The 25,178-nt window shown below is 42.7% G+C and overlaps 1 protein-coding gene across 2 annotated transcripts in view; it reads left to right on the plus strand.

Moving 5' to 3' along the window:
• Window positions 1-25,178, plus strand: part of COL19A1 (collagen type XIX alpha 1 chain) — an 895,475-nt gene that overhangs the window by 690,257 nt on the left and 180,040 nt on the right. For both annotated transcript variants that reach the window (XM_089681326.1, XM_089681327.1), the window contains exons 37-38: window positions 9,816-9,869; window positions 11,559-11,612. In XM_089681326.1, the coding sequence (XP_089537452.1) occupies window positions 9,816-9,869; window positions 11,559-11,612 (108 nt within the window). The remainder of the gene's footprint in view (window positions 1-9,815; window positions 9,870-11,558; window positions 11,613-25,178) is intronic.

The raw sequence follows: 25,178 nt of genomic DNA on the forward strand, positions 1-25,178 counted from the left end.
TAGGCAGCTTTAAAATGACTGTGATACTCAGCTCCTTCTAGACATTTACTGGTGTGGTTACAAACATGGTGAAGGCAAGAGAATGGTCCAGGAAGACAAGAGAAGAGGTGATTTCTCTTCACAGGAAGGGCAATGGCTATAAGAAGATTGCAAAGATGTTAAACATACCAAGAGACACCTTAGGAAGCATCATTCGCAAATTCAAGGCAAAGGGCACTGTTGAAACGCTACCTGGTCGTGGCAGAAAGAAGATGCTGACTTCGACTGCTGTGCGCTACCTGAAGCGTAGAGTGGAGAGAAGTCCCCGTGTGACTGCTGAGGAACTGAGAAAAGATTTGTCAGATGTGGGTACAGAAGTTTCAGCCCAGACAATAAGACGCACACTGCGTAATGAAGGCCTCCGTGCCAGAACTCCCAGGCGTACCCCCTTGCTGTCTCCAAAGAATAAGAAGAGTCGACTGCAGTATGCCAAAAGCCATGTGGACAAACCACAAAAGTTGTGGGATAGTGTTCTGTGGACTGATGAAACAAAATTAGAACTGTTTGGGCCCATGGATCAACGCTATGTTTGGAGGAGGAAGAACAAGGCCTATGATGAAAAGAACACCTTGCCTACTGTGAAGCATGGTGGAGGGTCAATCATGCTTTGGGGCTGTTTTGCTTCTGCAGGTACAGGGAAGCTTCAGCGTGTGCAAGGTACCATGAATTCTCTTCAGTACCAGGAGATATTGGATGGAAACGTGATGCAGTCCGTCACACACCTGAGGCTTGGGAGACGTTGGACCTTTCAACAGGACAATGATCCCAAGCATACCTCCAAGTCCACTAGAGCATGGTTGCAGAGGAAAGGCTGGAACATTTTGGAGTGGCCATCGCAGTCACCAGACTTAAATCCGATTGAGAACCTCTGGTGGGACTTAAAGAAAGCAGTTGCAGTGCGCAAGCCTAAGAATGTGACTGAACTGGAGGCCTTTGCCCATGAAGAATGGGCGAAGATACCCGTAGATCGCTGCAAGACACTTGTGTCAAGCTATGCTTCACGTTTAAAAGCTGTTATAACTGTAAAAGGATGCTGTACTAAGTACTAAGATTGAATGTCACTTGGGGGTTGAATAAAACTGATAATGCTGTGAGCACAGAAAAGACATTTGTGGTTATTTCATTATAACTGTTATGTTATATTTGTCTGACCTACAAGTGCCTCTTTAATGTAAATGTAAGCAAGATGACTGAATGATCAAAAGCAATGTCAAACTGGCCAAAACACTCAATTTCAGTGGGGGTTGAATAATTTTGGACACAACTGTATATAATGGGGGTTGGTGGCTCCCTACATTCTGTGCTGGAAGTCTGCTCCTTCCTCTTGCAGAGAGGACTTATCTGAGGCCACTGGACAATGTTGTTAAGGGATCCTAACAATTGGTACTTTTATTACTCTTTAAGGGACTTTTTTAACCCATAGATGTACTGGGAATGTGATGTATTTTTTTTTAGTTGCCAGGAACCTGTATTTCATTACACCATCCTGTAGTGCACAGAGGGCATCAGAAATTAGATATTTTGGTATATGAAGGTAACCACTGCCTTACATCATGTGCAACAACTGATTATTATGTATCATTTTTGTAGATTTGTGGTAAATTCCAGTGGCCTTGGGCCCTTTTCTGTTTTAATCCCCTGCTTCTTTCCCTTTAACAGGAATATGGCTTGATTGTCTTGCTTGGTTGGTAAATATTTATACATAGATACATGCAGGTTATAAAGAACATTGACTGTTGGTAGAATAACGTAAAAATGTAACACACAAAAATGGTAATAACTTTATTGCATTTTTATGTGTTATTGTAGATATCCCTTCCACAGTTTCCTGACGAAGCAGTTCCATTGAGCTGGGAAATGAGCTGAATGCCACCCCTGCCTCATCACCATAATCGATGTTTATTTAAAGTAGAACTATAGGGTAGAGATGAGCGAATCGAACATGACGAAGTGGAATTCGTTCCGAAGATTTGGAAAAATTCGATTCGCGACGAATCCGAAGATTAGCAAACTTCGGATGCACGATTCGAATTTTCCCAAAAATGGCGGCGACATGTGTGGCGACAGGAGAAAATGGACAGAGAAGATGGGGCGGGGATCTCTGGGAAGGCGCGCAGACAAGGCGCGCTGACCCATAATGCATTCATGAGTCATGAATCATGACATGTGATCGCATTAGCCAATCAGCAGCCAGCCAGCACTGTGTAATGGTGGAGCTATAAATCGCGGCCATCTTAGAATTCTCCATTAGCCTCCGGTCATTCAAGAGAGACAGACCTGTCTGTATTAAGGGACAGAGTTAGGGCCACAGAGACTTTAGGGCCACAGAATCGTTACTCAGGGACACAGAATCGTTACTCAGGGACACAGAATCGTTACTCAGGGACACAGAATCGTTACTCAGGGACACAGAATTGTTACTCAGGGACACAGAATTGTTACTCAGGGACACAGAATCGTTACTCAGGGACACAGAATCGTTACTCGGGGCCACAGCTATCAAAGAATCGAAAATTTAAAGTGACATACACCCTTTTTTTTTTTGGTGGCTGTCGTGCACAGTTGGTGCTGCAGTTTGCCGATTGTGCAAAATAAACTGACTTTCTGCTTCACAACCACTATTGTACGTTCAAAGAGTTAAATCCATTTACACGCCGGCTGGCGGTAATATTTTTTGGGTGATTAGTGCATTCCAGTGACACAAACGTACAGTTTCCAGCCAACGGCAAGCTGCAATTGACCGATTGTGCTAAATAAACTGACTTTCTGCTTCACAACCACTATTGTACGTTCAAAGAGTTAGATCCATTTACACGCCGGGTGGCGGTAATATTTTTTGGGTGATTAGTGCATTCCAGTGACATAAACGTACAGTTTACAGCCAACGGCAAGCTGCAATTGACCGATTGTGCTAAATAAACTGACTTTCTGCTTCACAACCACTATTGTACGTTCAAAGAGTTAAATCCGGTTTTATTTTTGGGGTGCTTATTGGATTAAAGAGTATGTCAGACAACAAGCAGAGGAGTGGCAGAGGAGGCAATGTTTCAGGAGCGAGCAGACGTGGCAGCAGAGGAAGGGGTCGAGGCAGCACTAGTCGCAGCCAGAGGCCAGTGCTCCCGATGTCATCCAGCGGTCGTGTCTCCACCAACAACCCTGCCGTCATCGATTGGTTTACTCGGTCGTCTTCCTCTTCCCAGGTCACCTCTGACACCTACAGCCAACGGTCGGTGGGTACGTCAGACACAACCGTTAGTTGGCATGGCCCGGGAGCAAGCCCACTGAAATCACGTGTCCTCGACCTGCCCCTGTCCTTTGGTGTTCCCTCACCAAGCGAAGTATCGCATGCTGTGGGCTCAGCCCCACTGTACAGTGAGGAAGAGCTAACAGAGAGCGGTCAGGAACGGGGGGAGACATCCGCCTCTTCAGCAGCCAGGCGAAGAAGTACTGGCGAGGAGAGTGGCTCGGTAGCCGGTCTAGAGACAGGTCTGTCTCCTGACCCACACGCAGCCGAGGGGGCTAGTAGTGACGCGGAGACCCTAATTGATGATGATGAGGCTGATCGCACTTGGCAGCCTCGTCGTCATCAGGCTATTGCTTCCGCATCATCAGGAGAAGAGGGTGCCAGCTTGCCAGCGAGCAAAACAGTCGGTGGGTTGCCCAGGAGGCAGCAGGGTCGCAGCAGTGTCAGTGGAGCCAAACGGCCACGGAGTAGAGCACCAGCTCCACTGCAGCCTACCACCACGGCCAGTAGTGGTGCCGGTGTGCACGGAGGAAGTAGCAGTCAGCCAGTGAGGAGTAGCGGGGGAAAAGTTTCCTACTCGGCGGTGTGGCAATTTTTCGTCAAGCCGCCAAAGGAAGTAAACGTAGCCATATGTCGACTATGTGGCCAGAAAGTCAAGCGTGGCCAGGGGGCCAATGTTGGGACTACAGCGTTGCGTCAGCATATGCAGCGTCGCCATTCGGTGGCCTGGGAAAACCGTGATAAAGATACGGCGGTTCTGCCTGCCCCAGCCCCCGCTCCATCACCCGCTCCGTTACTTGCTCCGTCACCCGACGTCAATCGCCCTCTATCAGCCAGTCAAGGCTCCAACACCTCTGCTGAGGGGAGTTGTCGCTCGTTGGCATCTTCCGCTCGTTCAGATGCTCCTTCTCCTGCTACTCCTCTTCACGGATTCCGTCAGCAGTCTTTCTTGGAATCCGTTTCCAAGAGACAACAGTTTGTGAGCACGCACCCGATGGTGCAGAAGCTGAACGTCCTCCTGTCCAAGTTGCTGGTGCTGCAGTCCCTCCCTTTCCAAGTGGTGGACTCAGCACCTTTCCGAGAAATGATGGCTTGTGCCGAGCCGCGGTGGAGAGTGCCAAGCCGGCATTTCTTCGCCAAAAAGGCAGTTCCAGCCCTGCATTCACATGTAGAAGAGATGGTGGGCCAGTCTTTGAGCATGTCGGTCTCTGCCAAAGTGCACGGCAGCGCCGACGTGTGGAGCTGTAACTACGGTCAGGGACAGTACATGTCATTTACGGCCCACTGGGTGAACGTGGTGCCGGCACAGCCGCACCAGCAACTTGGACAGGTCACGCCGCTTTTGCCTCCACGTTTGCACGTCCTTGGTCCAGCAAAGATGTCCGCCTCTACCACCTCTTCTTCCGCCGTGTCCTCAGCCGCCACCCCCGTGCCAAGTCCCATTACCCGACCGGCATATCACATGTGCAGGGCGCAACGGTGTCACGCTGTGCTGCACCTGGTATGCCTTGGCGAACGTAGTCACACAGGGGAGGAACTTCTGAGTGTAATGAACAGAGAAATCGACAGATGGCTGTCTCCGCGCAAACTGAAAATCGGAACCATGTTGACCGACAACGGAAAGAACATGGTGTCTGCTCTGCGTCAAGGAAGGTTGTGCCATGCGCCATGCATGGCTCACGTGTTCAATCTGGTTGTCAAGCGGTTCCTAAAATCCACCATCCCACTGCAAGACATCCTTAAAATGTCACGTAAACTTTGCATGCATTTCAGCCATTCCTACACCGCAAAGCACACCCTCCTTGAGCTGCAGCGGCACAACGGAATTCCACAGCATCGCCTGATCTGCGACGTTGCAACAAGGTGGAATTCAACCCTACATATGTTAGACCGCCTTTACGAACAGCGAAAGGCCATCACCAATTTCCTGATGTTACAAGCGGATAAAGGTACTCCCCTGTGTAACTTAGATGTCAGCCATTGGCAGCTCATGCGTGACACCTGCCGCTTGCTCAGGCCCTTTGAGGAGGCCACGCTATTCGTGAGTCGGCAGGACTATGGGATGAACGACGTCATTCCTCTGCTGCACGTCCTGGAACAAATGCTGTTAACAATGGCTGGTCAGGGTGCGGTAGACGTGGCGCACAGATCTCAATGCCACATGACCCCTGTGGGGGCAGGACAGGAAGAAGAGGAGGAGGTAGAAGAGGACATTGGTGCTCAGGAATTATTGAGTGAAATGGGTGGTTTTTCCACTCAGCGGACAGGAGTGGAGGAGCAGGAGCATCTGGTAGAGGAGGAGGAGGAGACAGAGGACCCAGACGCACCATGGCAGTATGCTGTGGAGATGGAGGCAGGGAGTCCCTCGCATTCCTTGGCACAAATGGCCCATAGCATGCTCGGTTGCTTGCGTAGCGACAGCCGAATAATAACCATCAGACAGAGGGATGACTTTTGGCTGTCCACCTTGTTGGACCCTCGCTACCGTTCAAAAATGGTGGCCTTTTTCACACCTGCTGAGAGGGAGGCCAAAAAAAGTACTATAAAAACCACCTATGTAGTCATGCAGTATATAGCCCTATCGGCCACTTTCTGGCATCCAGTTGCTGTAGCCCCCATCACCACACTGTGCCACGGGCCCCTGTACCGCCTTCTCATACTGCTGCCAGATCCATCCTCTGCCATGTGCGTCTTTGTCGTCTGCTCACGCTGCTGGGTTCCAGTTTTAAACCGAGGCCTGTGTATGGCTTCCGAATACTGCTGCCTCCACCGCCACCCTGCGCCATGTGCCTCTGTCGTCTGCTCACGCTGCTGACGGCTTCCGCTTTTTAACCTAGGCCTGTGTATGGCTTCCGAATACTGCTGCCTCCACCGCCACCCTGCGCCATGTGCCTCTGTCGTCTGCTCACGCTGCTGATGGCTTCCGCTTTTTAAACTAGTCCTGTGTATGTCTTCCGAATACTGCTGCCTCCACCGCCACCCTGCGCCATGTGCCACTTTCAGGTCTCCTTACACTGTTGGTGGGTTCCATTTTGTGATAGGGTGCTGTATGGCCTTCCATTGCTGCTGCCTCCACCGCCACCCTGCGCCATGTGCCTCTGTCGTCTGCTCACGCTGCTGACGGCTTCCGCTTTTTAGCCGAGGCCTGTGTTTGGCTTCCGAATACTGCTGCATCCACCGCCACCCTGCGCCATGTGTGTCTGTCGTCTGCTCATGCTGCTGACGGCTTCCGCTTTTTAACCTAGGCCTGTGTATGGCTTCCGAATACTGCTGCCTCCACCGCCACCCTGCGCCATGTGCCTCTGTCGTCTGCTCACGCTGCTGACGGCTTCCGCTTTTTAAACTAGTCCTGTGTATGTCTTCCGAATACTGCTGCCTCCACCGCCACCCTGCGCCATGTGCCACTTTCAGGTCTCCTTACACTGTTGGTGGGTTCCATTTTGTGATAGGGTGCTGTATGGCCTTCCATTGCTGCTGCCTCCACCGCCACCCTGCGCCATGTGCCTCTGTCATCTGCTCACGCTGCTGACGGCTTCCGCTTTTTAACCGAGGCCTGTGTTTGGCTTCCGAATACTGCTGCATCCACCGCCACCCTGCGCCATGTGTCTCTGTCGTCTGCTCACGCTGCTGACGGCTTCCGCTTTTTAACCTAGGCCTGTGTATGGCTTCCGAATACTGCTGCCTCCACCGCCACCCTGCGCCATGTGCCTCTGTCGTCTGCTCACGCTGCTGACGGCTTCCGCTTTTTAAACTAGTCCTGTGTATGTCTTCCGAATACTGCTGCCTCCACCGCCACCCTGCACCATGTGCCACTTTCAGGTCTCCTTACACTGTTGGTGGGTTCCATTTTGTGATAGGGTGCTGTATGGCCTTCCAATGCTGCTGCCTCCACCGCCACACTGCGCCATGTGCCTCTGTCGTCTGCTCACGCTGCTGATGGCTTCCGCTTTTTAACCGAGGCCTGTGTTTGGCTTCCGAATACTGCTGCATCCACCGCCACCCTGCGCCATGTGTCTCTGTCGTCTGCTCACGCTGCTGACGGCTTCCGCTTTTTAACCTAGGCCTGTGTATGGCCTTCAATTGAAGCTGCTTCTGCTCCGCCACTCTGCCATTGGACTCTTGATAGTCGTCTCCCCACGCTGCTGCTGGGGGGACTTTTTAACATAGGCCTCTGTATGGCCTTCAATTTTAGCTGCTTACGCTCCGCCACTCTGCCATGGGCCCCTGTACCGCCTCCTCATGCTGCTGCCAGGCCCGTAATCTGCCATGGGCCCCCGTACCGACTCCTCATGCTGCTGCCATGCCCGTAATCTGTCATGGGCCCCTGTACCGCCTCCTCATGCTGCTGCCAGGTCCAGAGTGTGTCATGGGTCCCTGTACGGCCTCCCATTGCTGCTGTCTCCATCGCCACACTCTGCCATGTACCACTTTCAGGTCTCCTCACACTGCTGGTGGGTTCCATTTTGTCATAGAGTGCTGTATGGCCTCCCATTGCTGCTGCCTCCACCGCCACACTGTGGCTCCACACTCTGGTTTTGGCCCCGTGACTGCCCAAATGAGTGAAGTGTGCGGTGATTCTAAGATCGACGGCACTCATCTGCATGTCATACTGACTGACAGTATTATTTCTCTTCCCCAGCAGACTCCAAGGGCATTTAAATTAAAGGTACAGTGTTCTGCACTAATATAAAGGCTCTCTGAAGCCTAGAAACACCCTTTTTATAAGTTAAATTTGCAGCGAATATATTCGGCACGATTCGAATTTAATCGGCGAATTCGGCGAATCAGCCGAACCGAATTTTAGAATAATTCGCTCATCTCTACTATAGGGATTCATTTTTTGTTCATTTTGGATAGTATAAGAGAGGGTTGTCAGGTTTATTTTGGTCATCTGTGGTTAAACTCTGGAGATTTCTGTTCACGTACTGGCCCATAGTCCAAACAGGAAGTGAGAGGAAATCCCTCCAAAGTAAGGGAATCCTGGGGTGTCACCAGGGTCACCAGAAATAGTGTCCTCATTTGAATATATCCCCTCTAATAATGTTTTGGGAACAACCCAATGTTAGTGAGGATAACTGTAAATACGACAAGTAGAGAAAGTGAATCTCCCTAATTCACATACAGAAGTAAAAACCTGACGTGTTCTAATCCCTCTGCACTCTATCAAAAACCAAAATTTTGCCTTTAGTTATATTTTAAGTAAAAAGATCCTCGCACATTGGAACCTATGTACTATTTTGAGCAAAGGAGATCTTTGAGGGTATTTCTCTGTGGAAGTACTGATTTTGAAAATCATTGAAATTAACATATTATTTTTGTTCTATTGTATATGTTATATATCGATTGGTAGCTTCTGAAATGTCCCAATGACCTTTCCTTTGGTAAATTTCACAATTTAAAGTACGCCTGTCATCAACCAAGGTAAATCAAGGTTGCTGTTAAATGGCAGACAATAGAAAGGTCATAGATGCTACTTGTACTGTGACAGTTTGTGTCTTTAGAGTCTTTAGATTAAACAAAGATTATATTAAAATGATACTGGTATTTACTTTCACCAACTAGTTCCTGACAAAAAAAAAGAAAAACACGAAAGCATTATGCAGATATTCAGTGTTTCTGCCACCCAGCTATTTAGTAAAACTGCGTCAGTCTACAATGACTTCTCATTGATCAAATTAAAAGACAAATCACAATTTTACTTTTTAAATATTTCTAAAAGTTGCTAGTTGCTAAACTGCTTATTTTACAAAATAAATTTGAATTATAAAAATGTATCTACTTTATAAAGCACTGTGTTCATGGCAGTAAAAAAAAAGAAAACTGTATGAAAAGTTCCAAATTATAGTACTGCCCTTTTAAAAAGTGTGCTGAATTATATGCAGAGAATTCAAAACAGCAACATTTTAAAATATGGACCAAAAAATTAGATAGATAGATAGATAGATAGATAGAAAGATAGATAGATAGATAGATAGATAGATAGATAGATAGATAGATAGATAGATAGATAGATAGAGAGAGAGATAGATAGAGAGAGAGATAGATAGATAGATAGATAGATAGATAGATAGATAGATAGATAGATAGATAGATAGAGAGATAGATAGATAGACTGTGTGTGTGTGTGTGTGTGTGTGTGTGTGTGTATATATATATATATATATATATATATATATATATATTCACAGAACATATTAAAATTATTTTCTAATGTTTATGCAAAATATGTTGATAATGATATGCATGTTTCAATTGGAGCAGCAAAATTAATGTCTCACTGTATCAACATACAGCAGGTAGGGTCTTTACATATGATCTGCCAAGGTGAAAAAGCAACCACTAGCAACATTGTATCCTTTCAGTTTGTGTTCCTTATCAGTAGGATGCAGCTGTTTTATCAGTCAGAAAGAGAAGATGCTTCTTGGAAGACTTAATTGAGTTTAGACTGACCTCGAAGTACAACTTCTCAAAGCAAATGTATTGTTCGGAGATTTTTACTGTTTACAAACCAAATGCATTTTATTTCTTTCAGGGCCAATTTGGGCGACCTGGACATCATGGATCTGCAGGGCCAAAAGGAGAAAAGGTATAAGCAAAGGGTAAAATGCTATAAAAAATAAAAAGCTATACCACTTAAGGTTTAAAAATAACTAATAGTCTGCCATACTAATGTATAAAGTTAGCCAAAACAAAATGTTAGCCATATGCTTTTAGTTTGCTTTTTTCCCACTTCTTTTTATTATACCATTTAAAATGTACAACTCATGATGGTTTTGAAAAAAGTTTCAAATAAAGAATATTTAAACAAATATATTAATATTAATTATTAGCAGAAGTATGAACATGTGAGAGTGACTTACATTGCTAAATATAAGTATGGAGAAGAATTATTTTCAAAATATATTTGTAAATTATATATACTGTGTGTGTATATATATACTGTATTATTGGTATATATTTAATGCCCTGTTTGTGTCTGTGTTTGAATTTTTGTATAATATATATAGTTGTAACATACAAAGCAAATAAGGCTGACATTTTTTTTCTAACCCTTACTATACCTATTGTGTATGTATAGTATATATGTTTGTCTTGTCATACTATATTAACCAGTTTGTCTGTGCAAAAAAGGGCCATATTTTTATGGCCTTTCATCAAATTGCAAAAAGCTGGGTCTTTCCTTTAAGCTGGGTACACATGCACATATTTTTTTTTTTAATTGAACCAGCATCGCTAAATCAACACAAGCAAGAACTGACAGATGCCTGCATCTACACAAGCGATGTTGATGCAGGGATCTCTCCACCTGAGATATTATATTCTGACAGGGAGACTCCTTCAAACCCCCCCCCCCCCATCTCTACCAGAATTCTCTGATCAGTGCTAGCAGCAATTGGTTTTCTGCATGCCTATTTGACAGACAGCTGTGCACATGGACACAGCTGTACACATGGACCAAAAGTAGTCCAGTTCCTGCTCAACCAATGGATTTTTGGCCCATGTGTCCTGGGCTATATTATATAAAGCCCCAATGTAGGTTCCTATTGATTTTTTTCAGGATACCTTTCAAACAGTTGACAGTTTACATAATTAAAGCTAAAGTGTAACTAATTGTTCCAGATAACCACCCCAGCAGAGGTTCCACCAACCAATCATGTGCAAAAAACTTTATTTTTTTAAATTTCCCTTCAGTGATTGGATATTCTTTGCAAAGCATATTGTCTCCACATTCACCAAGCAAAGGCATGTGAATTAATTTGCAAAGTGAGCAACCTACTTGCCATTAGTAAATCAACCCCCATGTTTGTGAGCACAGTCAGTTGTGGTGTCCAGTGCCAGTGTATGTGACAGGGCAACAATGAAGGAGTACAGTTTTAAGGCAGTTGTCATCCCAGTGAGTTTCTGAACAAGTAAAGTTCACAAGGTATTCTTTTAATGAAAGCTGCATGTTTTAAAAGACTGAAAGAAACTTTTGGAACTACATTAGCATGTTTATAGGGGATTTTTAGGGATACTGCCTGAATTGTCTTGCCTGTTATAGTTAGGGAAGATAGTTAATAAAAGGCAAGTGTGTCTTAAAAAAAATCAGGGAATCACAGTTCAAGATTTTAGAACTGATTTTCACAGGAATTTGTTTCCAAACAAGGAAATTACTTAAAATGTTCCTTTATAAGAACTTCCATGTTTGTAATTGTATTGTTTTATTACATGTTAAAAATGAATAGTAACAGGTAATAACTCATAAAATAAATATGTACATTCTTTTATTTCCTAGGGCAACGAAGGTCCACCTGGGAAACCTGGACCTCCAGGACCACCTGCAAGTACAGTAAGTTCACGTTATTAAATACAATTTTGATCCATGCATTGATTGTCGTATTTTATATAATGAGTGTTTTAAATAAAAATATCTCTGAATGATGGCTGACTCAGAACACAGAGGCCACAAAAGTTCTCCTCCCACGTTTGTCTCTGATATGCTAACAGCTATGGCTTCTTCTGTACACACAGCTGAGGGTGATGAAGAGTGTAAATTGTCCTTTTTGGAGGATATTGTGCCAAGGAGGTTTGCTCTGTTGACTCCTCCTAGGCTTAAAGATACAATTTATGGTAAGTTCTTATCGTTGTGTTGCAAACATGTCAAGATATAGAACAACCTGTATCTGAAGTCCCTCATGTTACCAGCCAGGGTTCCTTACAAGATCCCAACTTGTCAAAACTTTTCCAGTACATTCACTACTGCAACCCGTATTGGATATTGACTGGTCTGCTCCTGATAGGTTGTTTTCACCTCCCAAGTATTTTGCCCAACAATAACCTGTTGAAGAAGTGTTTATTAAGAAGTTGTCTGTTCCCATTGTGGAACTTACATCCCTTGCTTAACCCCTTGGTGGCGATGGTACGTAAATATGAAACCTCTTGGTGGCTGGGCCTTGACAGGGAGAGGTCGCATATTTGCATACCCAATGTAAACAAACATGTGCCAAGAGCACACCCTGCCCTCTCAAGGTACCAGTTGCTACTTGCGATCGGCAGCTTTCCAATCACGTGACCACTGTGAAAGCCAATCACAGTGGTCACATCACCCTAAACCCTGCACTGCCGGCCGGTGTCACAAACCCCTTAAAGGGTAAGGAGGCACTGGCGCCAAGGGGTTAAGCAAAACACTGACTGTTCTCATTGAGGACATTTCAGAGTTTTAAAGATTCCATAGACAAGAAACTAGAAACCTTTCTGAAGGCCTTGCCTTATAAACTGTATTTTTTTTAAAACTTTATTGCTATCAGAGGCTAACAACCCCCTATAAGGTAACATAATGTAGGTTACAATTTTTCTTTGAAGAGACATCAGGGGACCATCAAACCTTTAATGTAGCCTCTGCATTCTGTTGAAGCTGATTGAGCACACAACTGTGCTCAGTCAGCTTTTTTTTCCCCATTAAGAGCAGCTAGAGTTTGATAGCTCTGTACCCAGAAGTGCTCGAAGCTAAGCTCTTCTGGGTTCAATTTTACCCAGGGAAGATCCGCAAATGAATGTTAACGAATATCCTGCTGCTCTCCATCATGACATCCACCATAAAGGTCCCAAGCATCTAGGATGGAAATGTGATCCTGGTACACATAGAGCTGGTCAGGCAGGGAGGTGGCACATTCCTAGGAGCATAGAAGTGATCACCTCTGCTAAAGAGCTGGCAGCCTGCAGAAAAAAAGATGAACAAACTCCTGGCTGATATAGTGGCCAGGAGGCTGCTTACATACCGGCACTTCCATCAATGTAATAGATACATTTGTTGCAGGCAAAGGCTTAATGCTGATTAAAATTTCTTCTTGATCCCAAAAGCCCCACTCCATTGAAGTTCTCATACATTTTACTGGTGATGATCCACAAGCCCAAAACAGCTATATGTAATTTGGAATAAATGGCTCTGTAATATTTGGCTGAATCTATGCTTTAAACCAGAAGTTGTGGATGCAAAGTTTGCCCAGAGTTGTAGAGCATGGTTGTATGCTATCCTAACTTGAGGCATACCCCCCTCCCATTTTTTTTCTTTGTGATAAAAGGGAGATATGCAGACATTTTCTGTTCTGATCACTGGTGGAACTATTACCATAGCATATGTGGCTGCTTTTGGGCTACAGTGTATTTGTGTGTCCTGGGGTGTCTGGACCGCAGTGTGTGTGGTGGAGCATTTCCTGTTGACCAGTCACACTGGGCTGCCTAACCCCATGCAAATCATCGGCACAGTGTTTTATTTGTAAACAAAGAAGCTGCCAAAGCAAATCTTCCCCTATATACATGTGATTTATCAACGTTGCAAAGGAAGTCAGTAGTGGAAGTCTTCCTCTTCCGGCTTCTGTGATTACAAATGACAGTACCGAAACTTCTATAACTTTTAGAGGTCTGGATGGGGGCAGGAGGCCCAGTGTGACCGCCAGAACAGGAGATCTTCTGTCTAACACTTCTTATCCATGGGTTTCTGACTGCCTCCCACTCCAACCCCCCCCAACAGACACATACACATGCTGATGGAGGTCTGAAAGGAGTCAGCCTGAGCAGCACCAAAACCAAGAAGTAAGATATTTTTAAGGTGCTTTGTAACTGTAAAGTGCCCAAGCATTATTTCACATGTCATGCTTTGTATTCCCTATTCTGCACCTGTGCATTCAGTTTTGCAATATTGTACACTACCTATTCCAAACAACTTCTCATTCTGTATGCAATGCTGTGCATTCCCTTTGTTTCCCCTCGCTCCATATGTAATGTGATATATTCCTTATGCCTCCAAGGTTTGTTCTGTATGTCATGCCTACGATCACAATTGCTCACCACCTCACTCCATATACAACGCTGTGCATTCCCTGTGCCACAAAAAATAATTTCATATCCCATGCAGTATATTCTCTATTCCATAATACCTCATACCATTTTCCATGGCACATTTCCTAGTCTGCAAAGCATCATTCTGTCTAACATGCTATGCATTCCTTATTCTGCATTTCTTAATTTTTGTATAACATACTGTACATTCCTTTTTTTTTTTCACTACCTCATTATGTAGGCCATGCTATATGTTCTTCATGCCACAACACCTCAATCTGTTTAAAATGCTTTATATTTCCACTACCTCTTTCAATATATCATGCTATACGTGCCCTATTCCTGCTGCCTTATTCAGTATGCTATATGTTTCCTAAGAACATATGTTGTTAGATCCATCACTAGAGGTGAGCACATAGGAGGAAAGGTGGTGGGATCCATTTGCATGCGAATGTAGATCTTTGTTTATTGTACACAGAGTGGAGGAAGATTGTCATGTTGGAGATAGAAAACATGTTCTTTGGACTGGATTGAGTATCATCACTAAGGATGAGTGTCTGTTTATTTTATATGAACATTGTCTACGTTTATTGATTTCTTTGCATATATTGGTCTTCACTAATATTCATGTGGATCAAGTAATATATTAATAACATAGTAATAATTGATTAGATATGAGTCACACGAGTGGTTACATATATGAAAGCAGTGCCAGATGTAAATGAAATAGGGTGGGACTTGTCATGTGATTTGGAATTGTCAAATTGCATGACAAGTCGCACCGGTGTGAACTGGGGCTTAGTTCACCACACCATGATTGGTACTGTCAAATAATTATTAATAGTTTGACAACTGTCAAAAAAAAATTATAAAATACATATAAATACAATATTGCTGCATTTCCCTTGTCGGGTGGCTTTAAAGACCTGCACCTAGCATTTCCCTTCTCTCTCGTATTCTTTACAAAGCTCTTACAAAGCCAGAAGGTTTCTTTACAAATTGCAATACAAAAAATATCTGGTGAACAGGGCTGGGTTTACAACACCTAAAGCAAAGAAAGTTGTAATTGGAACAGTTGCCTTGTTTCATTTGAAACATTAAATCTGACTATTATGTGCTCTAGGATTTGGTGCTTTGTTTATTCTGAGTCAGCCACACAGTTTGAATGGGCTGAGTGATCTAGCAGCTGGATTTACTGTAGATCACAGTGGTAAAAAAGATTTGAAACATTTTTTTACCTAGTCACTTTCAGTCAAACTCCCCTTTAAAATGTTTCAGGTAAAGTGTATTCTATCAGTAGCAGATAATGGCTGTAAATGTTTAGTATTATTTTATAGCAATGTCAGCTTTAATGAAATACCATTTTCACTTAAGGTTGTCTTGTATTCAGATTTTCAGGTAATCTGTATTTTCTATGTGAACATAACCTACATTTTTAGTTACATTAGTTCAGTAAAGGACAAAAAAATATCTGGGACCAACACCTTGTCATTCTACAGTGCTGTTGGATAATGAAAGAAATGCATTCAACACAGCAATCAAGCAAGCTTGTGCCAGGCATTGTGCTGGAGACAATAAGCACTGAATAAGGCTAGTTTTATATAACCATAGTTCTACTTGACATCCCCGAAATTTAAAATTGCCACATTATTCAGCTCTAAAGAAAAATGTAGAATGTAAGAGAACTGAGACCATTTTAAGTACTTCCTGAGAACTTGTATAAAATTGTTTTAGCTACAATATTTAAATATACCATTTCCCTATTGCCATTTTAGAAGTACTTATTGTGTATTCTTATGTGTAGCCTACTCCATCTCCATGCAACAAGGCTGTTTCTGCCTTTTTTAATCCATTTTAAACTCTTAAATGTAATAGTCCTGCTTAAGAGCAGATTTCTGTATGCTATTATGTTTTTAACTGTAAAACTGTTATCTATTGGCCTGAATTCTAGACTGAAGCCCACCGATAGCCTGGGTGAGGTTATGTGAATCTTATTTGCAATCTACAGCATGTATAAATGAAGGCCCTTTAAAAAGTGCAACATCCCAAATATCAGATATTACTCAAAAAAGATACAGGAGGCAGGACTTTTGAGGCACCACAAGATACCACAAAACTCATTTAAAACAAGATTTATTTTATTGTAATACAAAAAAAGAAATATAAAATTATCTAGTGAAAACACTCAGGGTTTCTTTAACCACTTGCCTACCAGGCACTTATACCCCCTTCCTTACTAGGCCAATTTTCAGCTTTCAGCACTGTCACACTTTGAATGACAATTGCACGGTCATGCAACACAGAACCCATATGAAATTTTTATCATTTTTTTCTCACAAATAGAACTTTCTTTTGGTGGCATTTAATTGCTGCTGGGTGTTTTACTTTTTGCGCTATAAACAAAAAAAGAGCAAAAAATTTGAAAAAAAAGTTTCTTTGTTTCTATTATAGAATTCTGCAAACAGGTAGTTTTTTTTCTTCACTGATGAAGGCGTTGATGAGGCTGCACTGATGGGCACTGATAGGTGGCACTGATAAGCAGCACTAAAGGGCACTGATAGGCAGCACTAATGAGGTAGCACGGATAGGCGGCACTGATAGGTGGAACTGATAGTTGGAACTGATAGGCGGCACTGATGATGGGTACTGATAGTCAGCAGTGATAGGTGGCACTGACTGACAGCACTGATGGGCACTCACTGGTGCAACTGCTGGGCACTGACTGGTGCAACTGCTGGGCACTGACTGGCACAACTGCTGGGCACTGACCGGCGGCACTGCTGGGCTGCACTGATGGGCAGCACTGATGGGCACAGGTGGGTGGCACTGATGGGCACAGGTGGGTGTCACTGATGGGTGGCATTGATGGGCACAGGTAAGTGACACAGGTGGGTGGCATTGATGGGCACAGGTGAGTGACACAGGTGGGTGGCACTGCTGGGCACTGGTGAGTGACACTGCTGGGCACCAATCATCAGTGCCCTGATGATCAGTACTGATCCCTGCTCTGAAAACTGCCAGTTCTCGGCAGTACTTTCCCCACGTTCTGAGGAAAGTGCAGTCGAGAACCTGGCAATTACATTTCCCTGTGATCAGTGTGTCATTGGACACGGCTGATCACGTGGTAAAAAGCCGCTGATTGGCCTTTTACCACATCACGTGATCAGCTGTGTCCATAGGACACAGCGATCACGGAGATCGCCGGGTGCACGCCCCATGGGGCGCGCAGGAGAGAGCGTTCTGGGAGGACGTCATATGATGCCCTCCCAGAACTGGCCAGCTGCAGTGTAGCCGTCATTCGGCTATCTGCGGTCGGCAACTAGTTAAGGAATATACATGGTCACTTCACTGCTACTGACCAACTTTACTGAACAGAACATGGGGGGAAATCCAAAATGTTACTGTTGTCACAGGAACAGATGTGGAGGGAAAAATCTGGGCACATGTTTCAGGGACAACTGTCGATGGTGTCACATCTGGGCACATGTTTCAGGGACAACTGTCGATGGTGTCTGGACGTTTCTACATACTTTTTACCATGTTCTGTGATAGGAAACTAAAATAAATCACACAGCAGTAAGGGCCAGAGATTCTAATCCTTCTCCACTATCCCACTCTGAGTTCCACTTTAAGACATGCTAAAGTACCTTTCAAGCAACATTACTACATGTGATAAACTTTCTTAAGGGACCTCTTTAGCACACTTTAAGCACTTGAGCCCATGATGCGGTTTTAAAATCACATAGAAACTATTTATACCAGGGCCTTTTTTAAAATGTCTTAGCAGCTCTGGTGAGTTCTGGTGGGATTTAGCACTAAATAGATCAGCTCATGGGCTTTTAAACCAGCAAAATTGTGCTTCGTAAGAACACCATGTAGCAGAGCATTGTAGACAATGCCTCTGTATTGTGTTTGCAGAGAAACTAACTTGACATCGTTCTTTGGTCAGTCCAAAGGCTAGGGCAGAGCTGATCCAGCTCTGCCATGCCTTCCCATTGCAACATAAGTTCACTGCTACAGTATATTCATCTGTTGCTAGCTGAGTACAGGGTGCAGCAAATAACTATATGGATCTGTGGCTGTAGAGCATAATGATAAAAAGCACATATAATCATTAAAAAATACACCCCTATATTTATTCCCAGGTCCCAACAGTCATGTTTTGGATGACATCACTTACTAAAATCCTAAATGACATTGTGCTTGCTAATGCAAACATTTGACACTCACAAAATTGCCATTATGATCTTTCTGAATTTTAGCAATCACAATCCTGGGAAAGTGATGTTATGCTAGTTAATGTCCCAACTTCATCTTATTTTTATTCTATGCTAGCACTTTAAGCAAACACAGTTTTTTCCCTGGTTGCAGCATTGAACGGAGAAAAAACCACTCCTGAAATATAACATCATTTTACTTTAATATTTATGAATTACATAAAAAATGTCATTTGTGTAAAACCTCTTTAAGCATAGGACTTAAAGATTTTTGGGGTAAATATCAGGTGCTGCTAAATTAAAGCAACCTACAAAAAATAAAGGATATAAGATGCAGAACAGAGACAACACCAAAATAAAAAAAAAACAGAAATGCTCTGTGACTTAAAGCAGAGTTCCAGTCATTTGTGTGTTTATTAAAAGTCAGCAGCTACAAAAACTGTAGCTGCTGACTTTTAGTAAACAGACACTTACCTGTCCCAGAGTCCAGCGATGTTCTCACTCTCGCCGTCCCCTCTCTCCTTCTCTCCACCACGCCGCCGACACCTCAACTGTGGGCACCAGTCTGTGACAGGTTGCGGCTTCACAGCCTGGTGCCCACTGCATGCGCAAGTTGCGTTATGCCTCATAATTGGTCCGGCAGTCTTCTGGAACTTGTGAAAGTTCCCAGGAGACTGCAGGAGGGAGGACGGGGCCGAACTTCTGGCTCACTTTGCCGCAGTGTACTGAGCCGGAAGTGGGAGCAACAGGTATCCGCTCCCCCCTAAAGGTGCCAAATATGGCAGTGGAGGGGGGGGGGAGGCAAATAAGTGGAGCTTCCACTTTTGAATGGCACTCCACTTTAATTATCTAAAAGAACAGTTTGTGATGGCATGACACACCTATCTTTCTGTAATGGCCAATTTAAGTCAATGGGGTTGATTTACTAAAGGTGTAAATATACTGTGCACTGCAAGTGCAGTTGCTTTAGATCCAAGGGGAAGCTCTGAAATGAGTTGAAGTTCTGCTGATTTCTTTCATCCAATCTTGTACAAGCAAAAATGCTGTTTGTTTATTTTCCTTGAATGTTCCCCTCAGATCTAGAGCAACTGCACTTTCAGTGCACTTGCAGTGCACTTCCAAGTGCTCTTGCAGTGCACAGCCTATTTGCCTTTAGTAAATCAACCCCAATGTGTCAGAAAACGATTCTGCTCCAGCAAACTACGAATGAGAGAAATGAACAAATCAGATTTCACTTTATTTAACACTTAAGCATCTGCAATTACTAGGCAGCTGCTGATTTGTGAAGACTTCTTTTTTTCAGAATGGATAACTAATCATTATGCATGCAGACTAGTAGATGCATGCCACTGCTAACAAATTATTTCAGAGAAAGAAAAAACTGCATTGGTAACAGTCATTTTTCTGAAATGGCAATTACTGTAACAGCTGGTGTTTTATAACTTGCATATTGTTAATTCTTTGGTTAAATATGTACTTTGTTCATGCCTAATTATTCTCCTCTTCATGCTAAGTCCTTCCGCATTTCTCTCTAAAATTCCACTGTAAATTTATGCTGGGCATGTAGGAAGCTGAAATGGGATAAAATCTCAGTGGATCTGAACTCTGCTTAGGCTTTTATCAGTTTTTGTTCAAAAGGAGAAAGTAGTCTCAAACTTTAACATAAGGTTCAAAATATATTACCTCGTAGACAATGGTGCAAGTGGACATTTTTCATGGGAACTGTGCCAACTATTATATTCCAAGCACAAGAAAAAATCTTAGCACATTGCAAGCAGTGAAAAGAGATTCAAAATAAACAGTGATGAGTAAACTGTAGACAAAAAAAGTAATGCAATTGTAAATGAATAGCTATTTTTGCATGTGTTATTTTTGCTTTTGAATGAATCTTTTGGAAGAAAAAAAAACTTATGAGTTTCCCCTGGATTCAAAACCAGGAGAATTGCCAAATATGCACATTTTGAGTTGTTAGATGTTACAGAGCTGGCTAACACAGTAAGACACACTGCTACTGCTATAATAGAAAATATTCTGAGCATATTCTTGTAAGTTTGCCCATCCTGCAAAGAATCATAAATGTATGATTCATGATTGCTTGGTTTTCTAAAATGCATGGCTTTCTGACAATTCTTCATACAAACATTTATGTGATTCAAAAGGAAATGAAATGGCAATTATATTGATTCGATCATCGTCATCTCTGAAAATATTCAGCTTCCTTGAGAATACTACTATGCTTTACATACATACGTATGTAATTGCACCAACATAGTAAATTCTCCATTTCTTTCCTTAACCTGCGAACATGGACTTACAGTGACTCCATCAATAAAAAAAAAAGTGGTAATAAACGCAGCTCCTGCAAAATAGAGGAATAAAGAATTGTGGATAAAGCCAGTCCCCATACAGGACAGGCTCTACAAGTGAGTGGACTGGAAAAGTCTTAGCAACGTTAGCAAATTTAAGGGACTGTATGCTAGATACCATGAAGTGAGCAAAATAAGGTAAGCAACATACAGTATCAATAGAATTAGTTACTGGTATCTTTAAGCTTAGATGAAATCTCTTCTATTGGCGTGTCATCCTGATCTGATTTTTCAGAAGAAGGATCATCCACAACTATTACCTCCTCCTTGAGTATTGTGCCTGGCTCAAGGAAAAGTCAATGACTGAGGAAGGGAGGTTGAAGGGGTATGAGTGTGACCCCTGAATCTATGGCCTTGATAAGAGCTGAAAGTCTGCTTATGAAATCTGACATTGTGACAGAAAGTTCCTCTCTGGACAGGAACAAGGAAGTTTAGAAGGCATTAAGGACAGAAGAAGGGTCAAAGGAAGGCAGGGAGTCAGATTGGAGGTGACCATCAGTAAAGGGTACTAAATCTCTGAATGGATAAAATATCACCTCTCCTTGAAACAATCACACCGTCTTTTTCCAGAGTAGCTTGTATGTCTCCTGAGGTTACCTGTGGGATTTTCTTTATATCCTGAACAATTCTTCTGACAGTTTTGACTGCAATCTTTTTTTGTCTTTGGCTTGGTATCTAGAGATCCTTGAATTTTCAATTTCTTAATAAGTGATTTAACAGTACTGACTTGCATATTCAAGGCTTTGGATATATTTTTATATCCTTTTCCATCTCTATAAAGTTCCTTTACCTTGTTTCACAGGTCTTTTGACTATACTTTTCTGCTCCCCCTGGCTCAGTATCTATTCTGTTCAGTGCATCCATGTGAGAGCTAACAAACCCACTGACTATTTGGTTTAAGTTAAAATTGCCATTTTAACATGTGTCACCTTGTGTATTTGTACCAAGGCCAACCATTCCAGGGTATGTAAATGTTTTATCAGGGCCATTTGGTTGATTTCTCTTATCATTAAGATTTAAAAAGGAGCCAAACAACTATGTGATAACAAATGGCTTAATATGATCACTATCGTTCAATTATTTTTTTGTCATGATTAGTCATATTTCAATATCAATGCAAATTTCAATGTCAAAATTTCACAATTTCTGCCCCTCTCTGCACTGAAGTAAACTAATATATGAAGAATATGAATGTGTAACATGTAATATTATATACAAATATAAAATTGAGTCTAAAAAAGTCATGTGACAAACACTCTAAATTAATAACAAAATATCAAGTGCAAAAGAAAATATACACCACCAAATATAAATGTGAATAACATAGCATACAGCTCTGCAGATAACAGTTCTAAAATAAACAGTGCAGGTCCTTGAAGCAATATAATCTGTAAAACAGTCTGTGAAGGAATACGTGTCCACAGAAAAGGTTACCACCTTTATTCCCTTTTGGGCATTCTCTTACTTTAAAGTATGACCTTCAGCACAAAGGTCACATGAGTACACATTCAGGACATACAGTGAAGGAAATAAGTATTTGATCCCCTGCTGAATTTGAATGTTTGCCCACTCACAAAGAAACGATCAGTCTAAAAATCGAATGGTAGGTGTATTGTAACACTGAGAGACAGAATAACAACAAAAGATTCAAAAGAAGTGCATGTCTAACAAATTATGCAATGATTTGCATGTTCATGAGGGAAATATCATTCAGCAGGATTTCTGGCTACCAGGTGTCTTTCATACAGGTAACAAGCTGAGATTAGAAGCAGTCTCTTAAAGAGAATACTGCTAATCTCATTTTGTTACCTGTATAAAAACACCTGTCCACAGTAGCAATCAAACAATCAGATTCCTAACTCTCCACCATGGCAAAGACCAAAGAGCTGTCCAAGGATGCCAAGGATGACAAGATTGTAGACCTACACAAGGCTGGACTGGGCTACCAAACTATCGCCAAGCAGTTTGGTGAGAAGGTGACAACAGTTGGTGCAATCATTTGCAAATGGTAGAAACACAAAACAATTGTCAGTCTCCCTAGTTCTGGTGCACCATGCAAGATCTCACCTCGTGCAGTGTCAATGATCATGAGAACAGTGAGGAATCTTCCCAGAACTACACGTGAGGATCTTGTCAATGATCTCCAGGCAGCTGGGACCACAGTCACCAAGAAAACAATTGGTATCACACTACGCCGACAAGGATTGAAATCCTGCAGTGCCCGCAAGGTCCCTCTGCTCAAGAAAGCACATGTCCAGGCCAGTGTGAAGTTTGCCAATGAACATCTGAATGATGCAAAGGAGGACTGGTTGAAAGTGTTGGGGTCAGATGAGACCAAAATCAAGCTCTTTGGCATCAACTCAACTCGCCATGTTTGGAGGAGGAGGAATGCTGCCTATGACCCCAAGAACACCATCCCAAATGTCAAACATGGTGGTGGAAACATTCTGCTTTGGGGGTTTTTTTCTGCTAAGTGGACATGACAACTGCACCGCATCAAAGGGATGATGGACGGGGCAATGTACCATCAAATCGTGGGTGAGAACCTTCTTCCCTCAGCCAAGGCATTGAAAATGGGTTGTGGACCCAAAACACACAGCCAAGGCAACAAAGGAGTGGCTCAAGAAGCAGCACATTACGGTCCTGGAAAGGCCTAGCCAGTCTCCAGACCTTAATCCAATTGAAAATCTGTGGAGGGAGCTGAAAGCTTGAGTTGCCAAACATCAGCCACCAAACCTTAACTTGGAGAGGATCTGCCAAGAGGGGTGGGCCAAAATGCCTCCTGAGATATGTGCAAACCTGGTGGCCAACTACAGGAAACGTCTAACCTCTGTGATTGCCAACAAGGGATTTGCAACCAAGTACTAAGTCATGTTTTGTGAAGGGGATCAAATACTTATTTCCCTCATGAACATGCAAATCAGTGCATAATTTGTTAGACATGCATTTCTTTGGAATTTTTTGATGCTATTCTGTCTCTCAGTGTTACAATACACCTACCATTTTTAGACTGATCATTTCTTTGTGAGTGGGCAAACATTCAAAATCAGCAGGGGAACAAATCTCCTTCACTGTAAATCTCCAGTTGGGCAGTGGTGCATAAATTGAATACTGACAAAATATCAGCCCTAGAACTTCCCACACAGGTGTCTTCAGTAAATTAGCTCAAAGATCAGCCCAGCAAGTCCAAGCAGAGCCAATGACTGGGATTTATGTTAGTATCCAAGCTAAAAAAACAGGTTGATTTACTAAAACTAGAGAGTGAAAAATCTGGTGGAGCTCTACATAGCAACCAATCAGCTTCCAGATTTTATTGTCAAAGTTTAATTAAACAAGCTCAAGTTAGAAGCTGATAGGCTATCATACACAGATGCACCTGATTTTGCATTCTTGAAATACCTAGATTATGGAGAAGACTTACTACAACTGGATACTGCAAAATTTGGTGCAGTTCTGCATAGAAACCAATCAGCTTCCAGGTTTTAAGGTAAACGCTTAATTGAGCAAGCTGATGTTAGATATTGATTGGCTATCATGCACAGCTGCACCAGATTCTAAGGCTCTAGTTTTAGTAAATTTCATAGAGCTTTATCAGGAGAATCTATAGCTGAGCAAACTAAAGATTTTGTAGACCCTCTGGGGTTGATTTACTAAAACTGGAAACATTTTTTCATAGCTGTCTTCCAAAAAACCCTGAAATCACCCCTGAACTTTCTTTCCAAATAGAATTCTCCTGAAAGCAGGGTGTAGGAATGTCCTCACCTCACAGTGCAATGCCCGATTGCCAGGTGCTTAAGGGATCTACTGAAAGGTATGGCATTGCCACATGGAATCTAGTGAAGGAGTGCCTGTGCTCTGATTTTTAAAAATATATTTATATGATACATTTGCAGAGTTCTAGCTGCACAATAATGTATCAGCATGTTATCGGACCTTGTAGGGCCTGCACTTGCAAAGCAAAGATGCTTTATACATTTCAGGTTCACTTTAAGGGAGCAAATGGTGCAGCTATGTGCCTAGTACTAATGCAAACTTGAAAAGAAGATGATGATAATTTAATGGAAAATAATAAGAGAGGTGAGAGGACCAGTGAATGCTTGTAGGAGGAATGAAAATAAATTAATTCATTTTAAAGTCATTAAAACACCTAAGCTGCATATAAAGATTTTTTTCTTACATATTGTGGAGTATGTTATATTATAAGACAGAAAACATGGCAGTCTTTTTAGTTGCTTTTCCTTTTGTCTTTTATTAAAACTATACCAATAAAAGATGTAGTTGCAAGACTAATAACATGTAGTTGCTTTGTTGACAATAGATAACAGTTAGAAAAATGAATCAAATCTGCAGACCTGCCAGCCGCCAGGCATAACCATGTTATGTGCTGATTTGGTGAATAGTATAGTGACATATCCTTACAAACAATTTACATTAAAAATCCATCTTAAGCCTCAGATACAGGAAACCCATCTTTGGTGTCATGTGTTCACAATA

This window comes from Staurois parvus, unplaced genomic scaffold, assembly GCF_062004578.1.
Source record: "Staurois parvus isolate SC_StPar_1 unplaced genomic scaffold, SC_StPar_1.0 ptg000264l, whole genome shotgun sequence".
NCBI classification, from domain to species: Eukaryota; Metazoa; Chordata; class Amphibia; order Anura; family Ranidae; genus Staurois; species Staurois parvus.